The 14183-nt window shown below is 39.7% G+C and overlaps 2 protein-coding genes across 4 annotated transcripts; one reads left to right on the top strand and one right to left on the bottom strand.

Annotated features, from left to right (window-relative positions):
- Positions 1-246: 246 nt before the first annotated feature.
- vps36 (vacuolar protein sorting 36 homolog) lies at positions 247-5299 on the bottom strand. The gene is made up of 14 exons (XM_030154800.1): positions 5204-5299; positions 4907-4975; positions 4742-4812; positions 4143-4257; positions 3923-4012; positions 3210-3296; positions 2869-2901; positions 2629-2706; positions 2292-2426; positions 1823-1888; positions 1592-1656; positions 1099-1183; positions 804-880; positions 247-656 (listed from the first exon to the last, which is right to left on the bottom strand). The coding sequence occupies exons 1-14, from the start codon at positions 5297-5299 to the stop codon at positions 575-577; spliced, it is 1149 nt and encodes a 382-aa protein (XP_030010660.1). The 3' UTR covers positions 247-574.
- A 270-nt stretch (positions 5300-5569) lies between these two features.
- proser1 (proline and serine rich 1) lies at positions 5570-14138 on the top strand. 3 transcript variants are annotated; one of them, XM_030153836.1, is made up of 13 exons: positions 5570-6198; positions 6284-6349; positions 6672-6740; positions 6942-7036; positions 7151-7244; positions 7590-7700; positions 7876-7977; positions 9201-9279; positions 9563-9655; positions 10775-11269; positions 11906-12146; positions 12836-12980; positions 13062-14138. In XM_030153836.1, the coding sequence occupies exons 1-13, from the start codon at positions 6154-6156 to the stop codon at positions 13185-13187; spliced, it is 1761 nt and encodes a 586-aa protein (XP_030009696.1). In that variant the 5' UTR covers positions 5570-6153; the 3' UTR covers positions 13188-14138. The 3 variants fall into 3 exon arrangements, with proteins under 3 accessions (XP_030009696.1, XP_030009694.1, XP_030009695.1); XM_030153834.1 differs by having other exon boundaries at positions 10775-12146; XM_030153835.1 differs by lacking the exon at positions 9563-9655 and having other exon boundaries at positions 10775-12146.
- Positions 14139-14183: the final 45 nt, after the last annotated feature.

Here is a 14183-nt window from a genome sequence, read left to right as displayed (position 1 = left end):
GATAATTTACAATTTGCTCATCTTTCACACATTCATCACTACTTTTCTTACATTCCTTATGACATGGTGTAAGTCTATGAGGTAAACCGATATCATTAACCTTAAGGAAACCTCTCTTAAAACTTTCACAGAGCCTGACATTGAAGTGCTTTCTGGAGCTTCAATAACACAACTTGGCACATGGGATGAAACAACTCTATGACATTTGTCAGTATGTTCTATGATTTATACACTGGGAAACAGGAATGAAAGCAGATCAGGTAGTTTATTTACAGTATCGTGGTCTTGTCTTGCTAGAAAAAGCCATTACATTTACAGACGGTCTGATTGGACAGTGGACATGAGGCGAGACTTGATAGACACTTTTGATATGACTGTTAAAGTTATCTCCTCCAGATTCAGTACAAGAGTAGTCTCAACTTCACAACCTGACGGGTGAGGCGTAATACTGTAGACAAAATACAGCAGATACTTTGGCTGCTGTAAACCAGTGGACAGACATGAAAAGATTGTTCTGATGCAACAGTCTATTAGCAGAGACATTAACTTTTTGTTAATGACGCATCTCAACAGGTTAGAACAGATTTGGATAAAATCTTAAACCCTCAACGGAGTCATCTCTACACAAGTGACCCATCTTCTCAGCCAGCAGCAACCTGAAGAAGAGGATGAGAATGACAAAGAATGAAGAAAGAGGATACATATGGCATCAAAACAAATTGAAAATAGACTATATCTCAAATCCAACAGACTCACATGATATGTTTAATTGGTCAGTACTGCAATAGATGTGATTAACTTACCGTTCTTTTGACAGAAGAACAGAGAGTCCCAAAAGCTTTGCAAACTCTTCTGCTGTCAGTGAACCCTTCTCTGACACCTGTATAAGTGGGAAACGAGAAAGACACACAGCAATAAGATGTGGAACAAAGTCCAAACTACTAATTTAGGGTCATATGCTGATGGTAACTCATAAGTGAATGTTTTCCAAAGATATTAATCCCGGACAGGATAACAATGTTGTTTAGTCAGTGTAAGGCATGGCTCTGTTATTGCAGCACAACCTCACATCACAGTGTTTGTAATGGTACAGCTTACATTGTCCAGTGCCGAGGCTATCATTTCCTCTTCGCTGTGAGACTGCAGCTGGACCACCATCACACCGCTGTCAAACACACGTAGCCTACAAAGACGACAAGACAGATGAAGGAAATGGGTGTGTAGTTGTGTGTCTCTGCATGTAAGATAGAGGTCAGATGAAGTGGTTTATGCTGAACTGATTTATTTTTTATTAAAATAATGCAAGCTAGCTAAAGAAATAAATCTTGGGGCACTAGGACCAATGAGGTAGCCAGATAGACCAGTTTTTCTTTTGAAACCCTGGAAGTGACAGGAAATGACGGGTAGGGAAGGTTGAACACCACTTCCAACAACAGGAAGCCAGGCAGGAAGACCCGGCTGATTCTTCTGTGAAGCAGGCGCCAACTCTGCTCTGCATTCCCTCAATAAAAACATAAGCTGCTCTCCATGTAAGTGAATGGATATGCAAGGAAGTGCTGACATATTAAACACAAACACAGCTTTAATTCACCTCAGTGGGAGCTTCAGCGACTCAAACATCTTGCATGCGTTTACCAAATCTTCTGGAGATAATAACTGTGGAATCGGAGAACAAATAACCTCAGTGTCTGACAGGTCAATAACATTTACAGCATGTGTTCTAAAAAAAAAAAAAAAAAAAGATGTGCTATAGTCGTGCTTATTAAAGTTTGATCTTTACATTTCTTCAGTTATTTTGGATGTGTTTTCAAGTGAGCGTTACCTCCATCCCTCTAGCTCGGTTGACAAGACAGTACACCTCAGTCAGAGCCATCATACCTCCACGCTCCTGAGGGAGACACCAGTGAGTGGCAGATAGTACAAAAGTTGATGTGAAGGTGCAATGTGTAAAGTAATCCTAAACAAGTCCAACCATCCAATCATAGAAGGAAACCTATGGTGGCCGCTAGACACAATAAAACATGAAAATCCCTCACAAGAATTTGTTCCATTTGTCCTTTCTGCACTACTGTGGAAGCATGGCAGCACAACATGCACTTACTCCCTCTGTGGATTTTTATTTTAACATGAGTATACACTAATTAAAATCTAATTTGGAATACTGTAATTCATTTCTGCCCACAGATCCCTATAACTCCAACATATTGCACCTTTGCAATAAAAGAGTCACAACATGCGTACAATTTTCTTTTATGTGATCATAAAATTAATTCACAGAAGTTCAAACTTACCTCTAGGGGAGCCTGTAGCATGTCTCCCAGTTGCTTAGCCAGCTGCATATGGTAATGTGTACCTGAGCCATGTGTTTCCCTGGTAACGGGGTTAGCAATACCCATGCTCAGAAGGTAAGACTTAAACCTGATGGTCTATAAAAAAGATAAATATGATTAATAGAGGGTAAATGACTTGGAAATCAAATGCTTTTAACACCATCATTTTGCTGATGTGACATGCTTTCAAAATTATAAAACAGTGGAATAGTAAAGTAATGACCATTAGTGATACTGAATGGATATTAATCTATACTATTTAGAACCTTTTTTCTGATTACACAGTTAAAGTTCTCACCTCATCCTCTGTTATGTCCCCCTGCTTGTCTTTAATCTTGTTAGCTATAGATCTGGACACCTCCACCATCTCTTTGGCCTGTTACAAGCAGACAAAAACTCAGCAGTTTCTACTACACAGCACTGAATAAGTTTAGCATTGTGCTTTTCTTGTTATATAGTGTAGCTATAACTTCCTAAAATCTAAGATGATGAGGTGAATATAAGAACATACGAACATAGAAAGGAAACTGTTCTTTACCTTCACCATTAACTTGCTAAGATCCTCAAAGGCCTGAAAAAAGAGACCAAATAAGAGACAGAGCAAAGAAATGTAAACAATTAAATAAACCACAAAATTTCATAGCTAGGGATAATTTTTAAATTCCAGACACCCCGCCTTCTTTCTTCATTTATTTTTGGCTGATGTTGAACATTCTTTTACCCCATCTCCTCCCAGTACTGAGGTTTAATGTCATACCTTTCAAGATGCAGAATATACAGTATAAAATGAAATAATGCTTGGTGGTTGCTTGACCAGTGTCACATCAGCTGTGGTCAGCTTGGGTTCATGTCAACTGCAGTATTTTAGCTTCATGGTACCTCAGAAATGTTTTTGTCTGTTTCTTTCCTCTTCTCTTCTATCTTCCTTTCAATGCCAACAATTCCCACTGCACGTGTCCTTCCGCCCTGCATGGACACAGAGGAAAGAAGAACATATGTAGTGAAATAGCCTCTTACAAGACTAGAGAGTGTGTGGAGAGACTTGGGTAAACTTAAGTTTACAGGTGTGTGCAAAGAGTTGAAACAGAAAATGGGGAAAGAAAGGATACATCACTACGTATATTTGGATATACATCTTAAAAAAAAACCTACAAAAGAAGGCAGCATGAGAGACTCAAACTTAATGAAGGATTATTACTTTACATTAACAACCACTAAAATACTAATTTAATACTAAGACTGCCACCTTGTGGAAGATTATGTAAATTGACAGGGGCGTTTTCTAATGATATACAAAGTTTCCTTGAATAAGACACAGAGCCTCAACTTGCTCTTTGTGACTGTTTCACTGATGGGTGAATATGTGATTCTGTGCATGAATGGATGAATGTGACACAATAAAAAGAACTTTTAGAACCTACAAAATAGAAAGGGCAAGTACGTCTTACTAAACTCTTCAATGACACTTTGGATCATGCAATTACAGCTTTGTCATGGAGATATTTTGCACACATTTCCAACATTCTAATGAAAATATCTTTGAGATATTCATTAATGAAATATTAGTTGGATGAGGATAAACATCTTCTAACCTGGCTGCCCGTTCCTGTGGAGATGGGTTGTGAAACTGGTGTATTCTCCCATCTCTTCTGGGTCATTTCTTCTGTTAGTCTTCTGTAAAACTGTGAGACCATAACACCATGCTTATTCAAATATTAGAATATTCATATCAAGTATGAAGTATTAAAACCAGATTCTACACAGCAACATCACTGATCATTTGTGTTTAGTTATTCATACGACTTGGACTACCTCAATCTGCCCATGCTCTTTGAAGGATAGCTTGATGTAGGAGTACTTGCTGTGTTGGTAGGGACCTGGCTCCTTGTTGACAAGTGGTGGGTGCAGGTGGATAACTATTTTTGCACTAGAATATAAGAGACAACAGTAATTATGATGAACATAATCAGATCTGTTTCAATTATACACAAAAATATCAGAAAATTGTCTCAAGAGATTTTACACTCTGTTCAAGACAGCATTCTGTCTTTTAGCTCTCTGTTTGAGTTCGGAAAAAGTACCCCTAAAAACACCCCTTAAACAGGGAAACTGAAGAAACCTCGGGGAGAGCCACAGAAGAGGGACTTCTCTTCCAGAATGCCATCAGAAATGTAGTATTCCAGCTTACAGGTACTGTCTTTGTAAAAGCTGGTGTGTTTCTCCCTATACAGAGCTTAGCACATTTGAAGTTTACTATAGCATTTGCATTAAAACTAACCTAGATCGTGTGAGATGCAATTATATATTATGGAAAAGATCGCTTCATGTGTTTTGATTTTTCATCGTATTGCCAGTAAATGATGTCTGAATTTACTGTAATGTTGACATTCTAATGTTCCTTCCATGTTTACCTCTTCCCTATGCCCGCAGCCTGCTCTTCGAAGAAGATGATCTGTGACAGGGGCATGGAAATGCAGCACTCCTACAGATATCAAGAGACACATAGACTTATCACTAGCGTCAGTAAAAGTGTTGTCATGTTAGTCTTTTATTATATTCTGTTAATGCTCACTGACATGATTTTTTATGTCCCTCCAAATTAGCCGATGGGTGCTCAGTAAAACAACTCCGACATCCAGTTTAGCCTGGTTCAGTGTAAGAAAAGAAGTTTCATTAGTTCATATGTAGCATGTTTGGTTTTGTTGTCACCTTATGTTTTGGTTAAATTCAACCTCAAAACTGTCTGAACTTCCAGAACACCTGGAGAGATATTAAACTAGCGTTAAACAGCAAGTTACACTTTTCCGTAACGCTTTATGGTGTAGCTGCTGTGCTGCCGACGATTTATATTTTTATTTACGACAAAATTATACCTTGTCATCACCATCATACAGTCTGACACCTCGTTGTTGGATCACCAAAGTTTCGTTTATTTCCAAGAGTCCATTTGACCACGAAAAACGGTCCATTTCTACAGCTATGAACACCCCACCAACCTGCTAGGCTAAAACACTTTATGTTTACTTCCTGTACACTGTCAAAAACTGCCCTGATAGTGCCTGATTAGAAAAAAATAAATACGAAAAAAACGTTAAAATCACCACAGTTAATTGTTGTTTCAAGTATAGATCAAAAATTTTCAAATGAGGTATTACACTTCAGTACTGTAATAATGTTTTTTATTCATGTTTGGTTATGTATTGTCTTTTCTCACAGGCGGTGTCTATGGGGTCCTTCACGATGTTGACGTGCCTAGCGCCAGCTGTCAGTGGAAGCTAGCTGCTACATTACCCAGCGCGTTCTTTTGCGATTTTTAGTCCATCTTTTTTCATCTCTACTGACCCCCAAGCACACGATTTAAAGTACTCTTGATGGCAATTATGTGCAAATTATTTTTTTGTATATTCTAGTGTTTTTTCCTGGAACTTTGCTCAGATTTGTGATAGCAGTAGCTGGCTAGCTTGTTGTTAGCTGCGGGTAGAAATCTGGTGCAGACAGGTTTTGCATTGCTTGCACAGCTCTTCGAATTTGGAAGTCATTGTTCACGGACGGAACAGTTGTTTTGTATATTTAAGGACTCAAAAGACCATGCGGCTTGATTACGCATCTTACAGTTTACAGCGAATAATTATTGCATCGAATAATGCTTTTGCAGCATTATGAATTTAAATTTGTAATATTTGGTTCGTGCCAAATATTGAGTGTTCATGTCATCTGAATGCGTTTAACTCTGAAATTTATTAGTATAATACGCTGAAAAAAGTAATTCCCATTCTGTATTCATTACCAAAAACCTAATATTCGTTACAGTCTATCATCCAACATGGATAAGAAATCATTTGACATCGTCTTGGATGAAATAAAAAAGGTAAGGGATATCTTGTCTCTATAATCTGTCTACTTTAAAAGTGAAAGTATTTTAACACCAGGTTTTTGTATATGTTGTGTTTCAGTGCGTCCTAACTGATCAGCGGATCAAAGCCATAGAGCAGGTGCATGGGTATTTCTCGAGTGAGCAGGTACTGGTTCACCACTTATACCTTAACATCATGTTTCCACTCAGTACGAGGCAGATACATACTCTAAATAAAACCACAATAAACACCTAAAAAATGTGTTTGTCAAAGAAGATTCTTGTAACTGTGAGGAATGACTTTTTTGAGTTCTGTAAATGCATGATGATGCACGATGGTGAGATTACAGACGGAGTTGGAATTTATGCTCATGCCAAAAATGTGGTTACAACAAACACAAACAAACTCATCCTTTAAATTGTTTATTACTGTTCTTTTCAATTTTACCTTACCTCATTATTTTAAATTGTCAAACTTTATTGTGCAGGTGATTGAGATACTGAAGTACTTCTCTTGGGCAGAACCTCAGATCAAAGCAGTTAAAGCTCTGCAGCATGTGAGTAATACCTTATAAGAGACAAGTGTTTGAATGCTTATACTTTAAGTTCTAATTGTATTCTTCTCAAAACAGCTAAGATAAACCAAAGCTCAAAAGTGGAAAATAACTGAAACATCAATGATACTAAACATTTACATATAATTGTCACATCTCACAGTTAATAAATAATCAATACATTGTTTTATATATCTGTTGTAGAAAATGGTCGCTATCCCTACAACCAAAGTGGCAAACATCTTGAATTGCTTCACCTTCTCAAAGGACAGACTGGTTGTTCTTGAACTCATAGCACTGTGAGTGAATTTTAAAAATGCAATTCAATGTAAACATCATCTGTGATATTACTTTGGTCTACTGAGATTGAAAACAAACTAATGGATTTTTTTATGTATCCGGTTCACATACAGCAACATTTCAGATGCCCAAAATTACCGCCCTGTGGAGGATCTATTTCGAATCCATTTGTCTGAGAAGAAGCGGGCCCGCAGGATACTGGAGCAGGTAAGTTTGCCATTTCAAATGCACCTCTGTGGCATTGCTTCTGTTCATAGGAAACTTTTGCTAATCCTGTGTGTATGTTTTGATATTAAAAGACCTCTTTGTAGTCTCCTCAGAGTGGTTGCATAATTAGTTGAAGACAGAGTATGGTACAAATTATAAGTATTTGTAGTGAACAAGTAAAGCAAGTATACATGCATCTTTTCCAAGGTGCTGTGTGATTGTGATAAAACATTAAGTTTGCCTTTACTTATCAGTAGAAGTATTTTCTAACAATTCTGCCACCTTTAAAACAGTTTAAACTCAAGCATACAGATCCTAACATGATACTTCTTATTTTCTGATAAGGTGTGTAAGGTTGGCTGCAAGGCTCCTGTAGCCATGATCTCCTCCTGTGGTATGATACCTGGAAATCCCTATCCTAAAGGCAGACCGAGCCTGGTCACTGGCACATTCCCTGTAAGTATGTTCTGTAGAGATCTACTGAAAGATTTTTGGAAAAATAATCAGTTCTCAAGAAATTTTCATTCAATAGGCAGCAATTAAATCTGTGATTTTAGCTGACATTAAAAAAATGTCTGCTGTTACATGCTGTAAAAAAAAATCACTGATTTTGTTTTGTTGATGGTTACAGGGTATCCCTCCAGTAAAGAAAGAAGGAGAGAAGAAAGATGATTCCTCAAACAGTATGGAAGGAAAAGGAATCGCTTCTCGAATCCTTGGACCATTTAAACCTGTAAGAACTAGACCAGGACTTACCAATCAATTAATGAAGTTTGATTTATATAGCGCCAAATCATAACAAAAGTTATCCCATGACACTTTACAATTAGAGCTGGTCTAGGCCAGACTCTTAATAAGCCAATTCACAGACGCCCAACAGAATCCTCCAGGAACAAACACTTGGCAACAGTGGTGTGAAAAAACATGCTTTTAACAGGCAGGAACCTCGAGCAGACTCCTGCTCCTCGAGGATGGTTGTCGGCCTTGACCAGTAGGGGTTAAAGAGAGAGGGTTAAAGGAAGAGACACACGAATTCACAGCAAACTGAACTATAACTGTTAAAGCTAGAACTGCTGTTACTAGTATAACTACCAGTAACTAGTACAACTACCCCTTACTGCTAATACTATTACTTCATGTACAAGTACTAACAGTGGATATACTGCTACCATTACTGCAGCTGTTAGTACCAATAATAGAAACCTCCACCTTCCCAGTAACTATATGATAAACGCAATCACAACTATATGGATAAATGAATAATAATGATGGAGGCGGGGGTGGGGTCCAGAGATGATCCAGGGAAAACATGTGAGTCGATAAAGCACCAAGACACACCAAGACAAGAAGAAGGCAAGTCAGTAGCACGGCACTACTAGGGCAGGAAGAGGAAAGAGGAGCTCATTGTGTCATGATGAGTCTCCCAGCAGTTTAAGCCTGTAGCAGCCTATCTAAGAGCAGCCTGCGCCGCCCTAACTACAAGCTTCATCAAAAAGCGTATGTGTCTTGTGCCCCAGAAACACTTCTGGAATGAGTGACAAAGCCTCACATGACTAATTATGTTACTTTCCACTGATAACCCTTAAACATGCCTCCTTAGCTTGATTATGCAAGCCAGTGATAAGTTATGATCTGTGTGCGAAAGGGCTGCTGTAAATGCTGCACAGCTTAACACAAATATGTTTAGAAATAAAATAAAATGTGTTCTGTTTTTTTTTTAAGGCTGGACCATCATGTTTTGATGTTTGAATGCTCTCTAATATATTTAGAACTATAAATGTTTAGAAATGAGAATTTGTGTTCATTAAAATCCTTCATGAATGTTTTTATTTGTCAGTATTAAAATATAACGATCATGACATTTCTACACTATCTATATATACCAGCTGTAGCGAGTCTCAAAACTTTTTTGTGGAGTTTGACTTTTAAATGTTAATTTTCGTATTTATTTTCTAGTTTCCATCAACCTACAACCCTCATCGGCCTGTTCCCTACCCAATCCCACCATGTCGACCTCATGCTACCATCGCACCAAGTAAGAGACAATGTTTTTACCCTGCTTGTTGTTCCCCGTATATTATTCAAACATGGTATTAAAAATCTATTAAGGATAAACAAACAAAAATGTGCAAAGATTTAGGACGTTTGATGAATAAACTACGCAGCTTTAAGTGGGTTTACTGAGTGACACAGTTAGGTGTGTTTTCTTATCACTTTTAACTTCTGCCTGGGATTGGTTGAGGTGTACATGTAGTTAAAGATTGGGTGCGTATATGAATGTGTGGTGGAAACTGTTAATTTTTGCAACTGCTACTCAGGTGCATTCAACAACGCAGGCCTTGTTTCTATGGGAGGGGTTATAACAGCCAACGTGGCCCCTCCCCCCTACAACAGTACCCACAAAGTAGCAGGTATGATCCAAAGGAAGTGAGTGTGTATGTCGGAATGTGTGACAAACAAATAGACATTCTGAAATTTACTACCTAACTATCTGGCATGCTGCTTACCTGCGCTTCTCCAGTCCATTGCCTTGATCAGGTGAAGAATGTGCTTCTTATTTCTAATGAAGTACACTGAGTGACCTAAAAAATATAATCGGGTGTACATTTTAATGCAAGCCGATACAACAGTCTGCATAATGAATTGACACTTTTAATTACAAGCAGTTGGAAAGATGTTACGACCAAACTTTTGATATGCTTACCTCTGTAATATGTAAATGTGGTGGACAAAGTGTAAGACCACTACAGAATGAAGTCGACAAACCAGACTGGATGAACCAAAATATAATTTATTCCAAGGCTGTTTGATTGTATTGCATTGAATATTTTTTTTGGTCAACCAGTGAAGAAATATGTGTCATCAAAATGCGAGGACGGTTCTTTGGGTGCGTGAATTGGAAATAGATTTACTCTCTGTCATTAATCTCCTTCTTCTTGGAATCACGCTTGAAAACGTTCAGACATTCAACATGCATCGCTTTCAATAAGTTAATGTTCTCAGCAGTTTTCACAATTGAAATACAGCTTTCAGAGCCTTTGGGGAGATCTGAAGCCACAAACTGTAAAAACCCATACCCAAAGCAGCGGGTATTCTTTTAAGTTCATTGAAAAGAGTAGGAGAATCTGCAAAAGTGGGTCTGAGGTTGTATATAATTGTAACCAAATCAATTCACTATTTCCCCAAAGGTAAGACGGAGACGTATGTATTCCAATGTTGAAAATTGTTGGATTTTTATGTACTAAGCTGCACGCAGGTGAAGTCCCTGGCTATTCCTTTTTGCTCTGTTTTCTTCTCTTTTTAGACGTGAGTGGTTTGCTGCTTATAGTTGTTTGGGTTTTAACATTCTGTTTTGTCCGCAAGTTAAACTCGTTGTTTTAACAGTAACACTTCCAATCAGCACACACACCATGAAACATATAAGAAAGACTTTGGCTCGTTGTTTTGTAATTTGAGTCTAATTGTATCCAGAATAAAAGTTCTCACCAGTTAAGTTTGTGTTTTTAAAAGCTCTTATCTTTGTCCCACAGGTTACGCCAAACCAGGCAATCCACAAAACACAACACCTGGAGTCAACAGTGGGCCCCTCCTCATCCCTCATGGGTCCACGCCTTCAACCCCTGCCCCATCTCAGCTGCCTCCCACAACCCCCATCACTCCGGTTTTCCCTGGCATGGTGCCCTCGCATAACCCTAATGCGCCCTCTCCCTCCCCAGCACCATCCCCATCTGTCATTAAAGCTGGGCCACAGACCCCCACTGGTCATGCTACGCCTTCACCCTCTACTGTCATTAAAGCCCACACCCCCTCAGGCACCCCATGTGGAACTCCAGTGCCCAACAGTGGAGGGTTTTCCTCTTCCCCCTTCCATGCAGTTTCCCGACCAAGCACTCCTGCTAACTCTCGCGGCAGCCAAGACCACTTATCACAGACAAACTCCATGGGCTCAACTCAGCAGAAGGTTTTCCCCCAGGCAATGGAGCACCAGTCAGCACACACCTTCCATGGCATACCCCAGCAATCAGGTAACCCCACTGGATCAGTGATCAGAAGTTACACTCCCTCAGGACCACAATCTCTCATTCCTGGATCTTCCACTCCTGTAATCCCAGCCTCTTCCACCCCAGGCCTCAGTCACAAACCCTCCCCATCACACTCGGCACAGACCCCCATGGGGCTCGCAGGAGTCCTTCAAGTCGAACAGCAGCGTGCAGCCTTGAACAGACACCCTGGAGGCAGTAGCAGTGGCAGTAACAGCCCTGTGCCCTCTGCTTTCAAAGGCACCTCTCGCTCTGGAACCCCCTCTGTCAGCTCTTTGGTGGTGGGTTCAGCTCAGGCTGCTCTGGCACGTTCCTTGGGTCTGTCGCAGCCCTCGGGGTCTCCTCAAGTCTCTCTCCCTAGTCCTGTTGCCATCGCCGGACTCCAAGGTCTGTCCTCCAGTCCAGCACCCTCTCATTATCCCGGCCTGCCCTCTTTTCCTTCCCTTTCTTCCTCGCTCCCTCCTTCTTCCATTCCTTCATCGCTGCCAGCAATGCCCCCCACTTCCAACATTTCTACACACCCTCCAACGTCCATCTACCCAGGCCTTGCTCCTAACGCCACCCCCAGTGCCGCCTCCCCTTTTGGTCTAGGCCTCACCTCTGCCCCCTCTATATTCCCAGGCCTCCCACCTGGCCCAAGCCCTGCAGGCTTCCCAGGGTTGGGGGTTTCAGGAGGGCCTGGTTCTGGGAGCCCTGTGTTATCTTCTTTCATGGGACTGGCAGGGGCCACTCCATCCTCTGTGGCACCGGTCGCACCACTGCAGGCGGCAGCAGCAGCTGCAGCAGTAGCAGCCGGGGTGCCATCATCATCACCTGTTTTACCAGGCTTTGCATCTGCCTTCAGCTCCAACTTCCAGCCTGGGTATGTCTGCCATGAATTCAAAGATTTTCTGTGGTATAATGGAAACCTGTTATAGATGATTTTACTTGTTTTGTTAGATTTAGATCCTAATATTTTCTTTAATATTAAAGTGACTAACTTTAATCTTATGTATGACTCAATTACAGAATTGCGTGTATGTTCATGTGAACCATTTACTTCAGACCAATATTGTCATTCATTATCATACAAGCGTAAGGAAATTTTGTCACGTTACAAACCAGAGCCACTTTCCACAATAAAGTGGATGAAAAAAAGCATCATAAATTACACCTATTGATTTTTCCATTCTGGGTTTTTTATAAGTCACTGCAGTGAGCGAAGTCCTCTTGGAAAGTCAGACTTGAACTTTGGTATCTGTTTTTTCAGATGCGTCATCTGGCTCAGTTTACTGAAAAATAGTAGTCAGCTAGGTGTTCCTCTGTTGTGTTGCAAGCATATGCCTCACTTTTTGTTGACACTACATACTCTAAAATGCCAGGGAGTGTCTTTATTGTATTATACATTGAATTTTCCAAGTTATATATTCTGTGATTATTCAGGACAGCTAATGGTTATATCTTATAATACATAAAAACAGCATCATAGTAATTTGCATTCTGAACAAAATGAATTAATGCTATGATAGAAAAGTAGTGTAATTGCAGTAATGCTCTGTCTTTCTGGTTCAGATTGAGCAGTGGTCTCCAGCCTCCAGGGAGCAGTGGTTTCCCAGGTCTGCTGCCTTTCCCTGGGGTTCCGGGCTTCTCTCCCTCTGCCTCTCCAGCTAGCCTTGGGGGCCTTCACAACCCAGCCATGCCCTCTGCTCTGCTCCAGGTACAGACATGCACTACATCCTTACAGAGGCAAAGTGTTTGTATGCCCGTTTAATAACTTGTTGCCTTTATCTTATTTCAGGCTCATCCCACATCTGCTTTGGAAAACTTTCCTCCTCAGCCAAACAGTTTCACCAACTACCCTCCAGGCCCAGGAAACCCCTTTCCCCTACAACCTGGACTGCATCCCCAGTTGGGCTGGCAATGAAACTGTCATACAATTTGAACCACAGTGTACACTTGCATGGTTTAGCCCCACCTCCCACTAATGAACACATTTCTTTCTTTATTTTTTGCCCTAAAACCCTGGTAGGACAGGGAATAGAAGAGTTTCAGTACGATGTTTCTTATGGTCAAAATGACAATAACAAACACTACAGTAACAAACTGTATATGCAGGACATTATGAAGAAGTTGTCATGGCTGTTGTTGTAAATATCAATCATTGATTTTGCCAGCAACATTTTACATGTAGACTGTGCTTAGATTTAAAGTAGGTCGACAGTTTTATTACTATTATCAATGTTTATTAGTGAATAATGAATTCTAGAGTTTTTTTAAAATGTACATGATATCATGTATTGAACTGACAGTATCCCTATGTAGTAGAGCTGTCTCAGAGGGAAGGCCATTCTTAGGATATCAATTGGTGTTAAATCTCTTATTGTATTATGTCATGAACTTAAAATTTTCATTGTGGCAAATTGAGTGGTGTGGGTAAAAATGGAAAAGTCTTATATCTTTTCATATTTATGCTGTGTGTCAGCAGTTCCCCACATTTCCCATGGACATTATACTGGTGGCTGTCAGCAGTTTACTGTGACGTTTATGTTTACAATATTCTTTTGAAAGATGTGACCGAGTACCATAGTTACAATGTTTAGCTTTTACATTTGCAGATATTTGTGAGAACATATGTTACCTGAAATGTTGACATGATGAAAAATTACTGTATTCTTTAGTAAAGCTTTGCGGTATATCAGAATTTGTAATTTTAATGTGATTTTACATCGTACACTGTATGCTTCAACAAAGTCTCTTACTGAGGAGGTTATGCTTTTTTATTTAATGCTGGTTACACTCTGGTATTTTGGCCTGTTTTTTTTTAATTATTATTATTTTCACCTTTATTTTTTTCAGTAAACTGCTTGCAGTTACACATCTTGCTGTGTCTTTATTATTATTGTTATTATTATTATTGTTA

This window comes from Sphaeramia orbicularis, chromosome 14, assembly GCF_902148855.1.
Source record: "Sphaeramia orbicularis chromosome 14, fSphaOr1.1, whole genome shotgun sequence".
NCBI lineage: Eukaryota > Metazoa > Chordata > Actinopteri > Kurtiformes > Apogonidae > Sphaeramia > Sphaeramia orbicularis.
The sequence above is the reverse complement of the archived record's forward strand: the minus strand, read 5'-3'. Positions and strand labels throughout refer to the sequence as shown.

Excerpts from the sequence above, each read along its gene's own strand:
- proser1 (XM_030153834.1), top strand. The coding sequence starts at position 6,154 with ATGGATAAGAAATCATTTGACATCGTCTTGGATGAAATAAAAAAG. Across the intron at positions 6,741-6,941 it reads CAGTTAAAGCTCTGCAGCAT|AAAATGGTCGCTATCCCTAC; the intron begins GTGAGTAATACC and ends TATCTGTTGTAG. Across the intron at positions 7,245-7,589 it reads CCCGCAGGATACTGGAGCAG|GTGTGTAAGGTTGGCTGCAA; the intron begins GTAAGTTTGCCA and ends TTTTCTGATAAG.
- vps36 (XM_030154800.1), bottom strand. The coding sequence starts at position 5,299 with ATGGACCGTTTTTCGTGGTCAAATGGACTCTTGGAAATAAACGAAACT. Across the intron at positions 3,297-3,922 it reads CCACAGGAACGGGCAGCCAG|GGCGGAAGGACACGTGCAGT; the intron begins GTTAGAAGATGT and ends GTGTCCATGCAG. Across the intron at positions 1,657-1,822 it reads ACCGAGCTAGAGGGATGGAG|TTATTATCTCCAGAAGATTT; the intron begins GTAACGCTCACT and ends CCGATTCCACAG.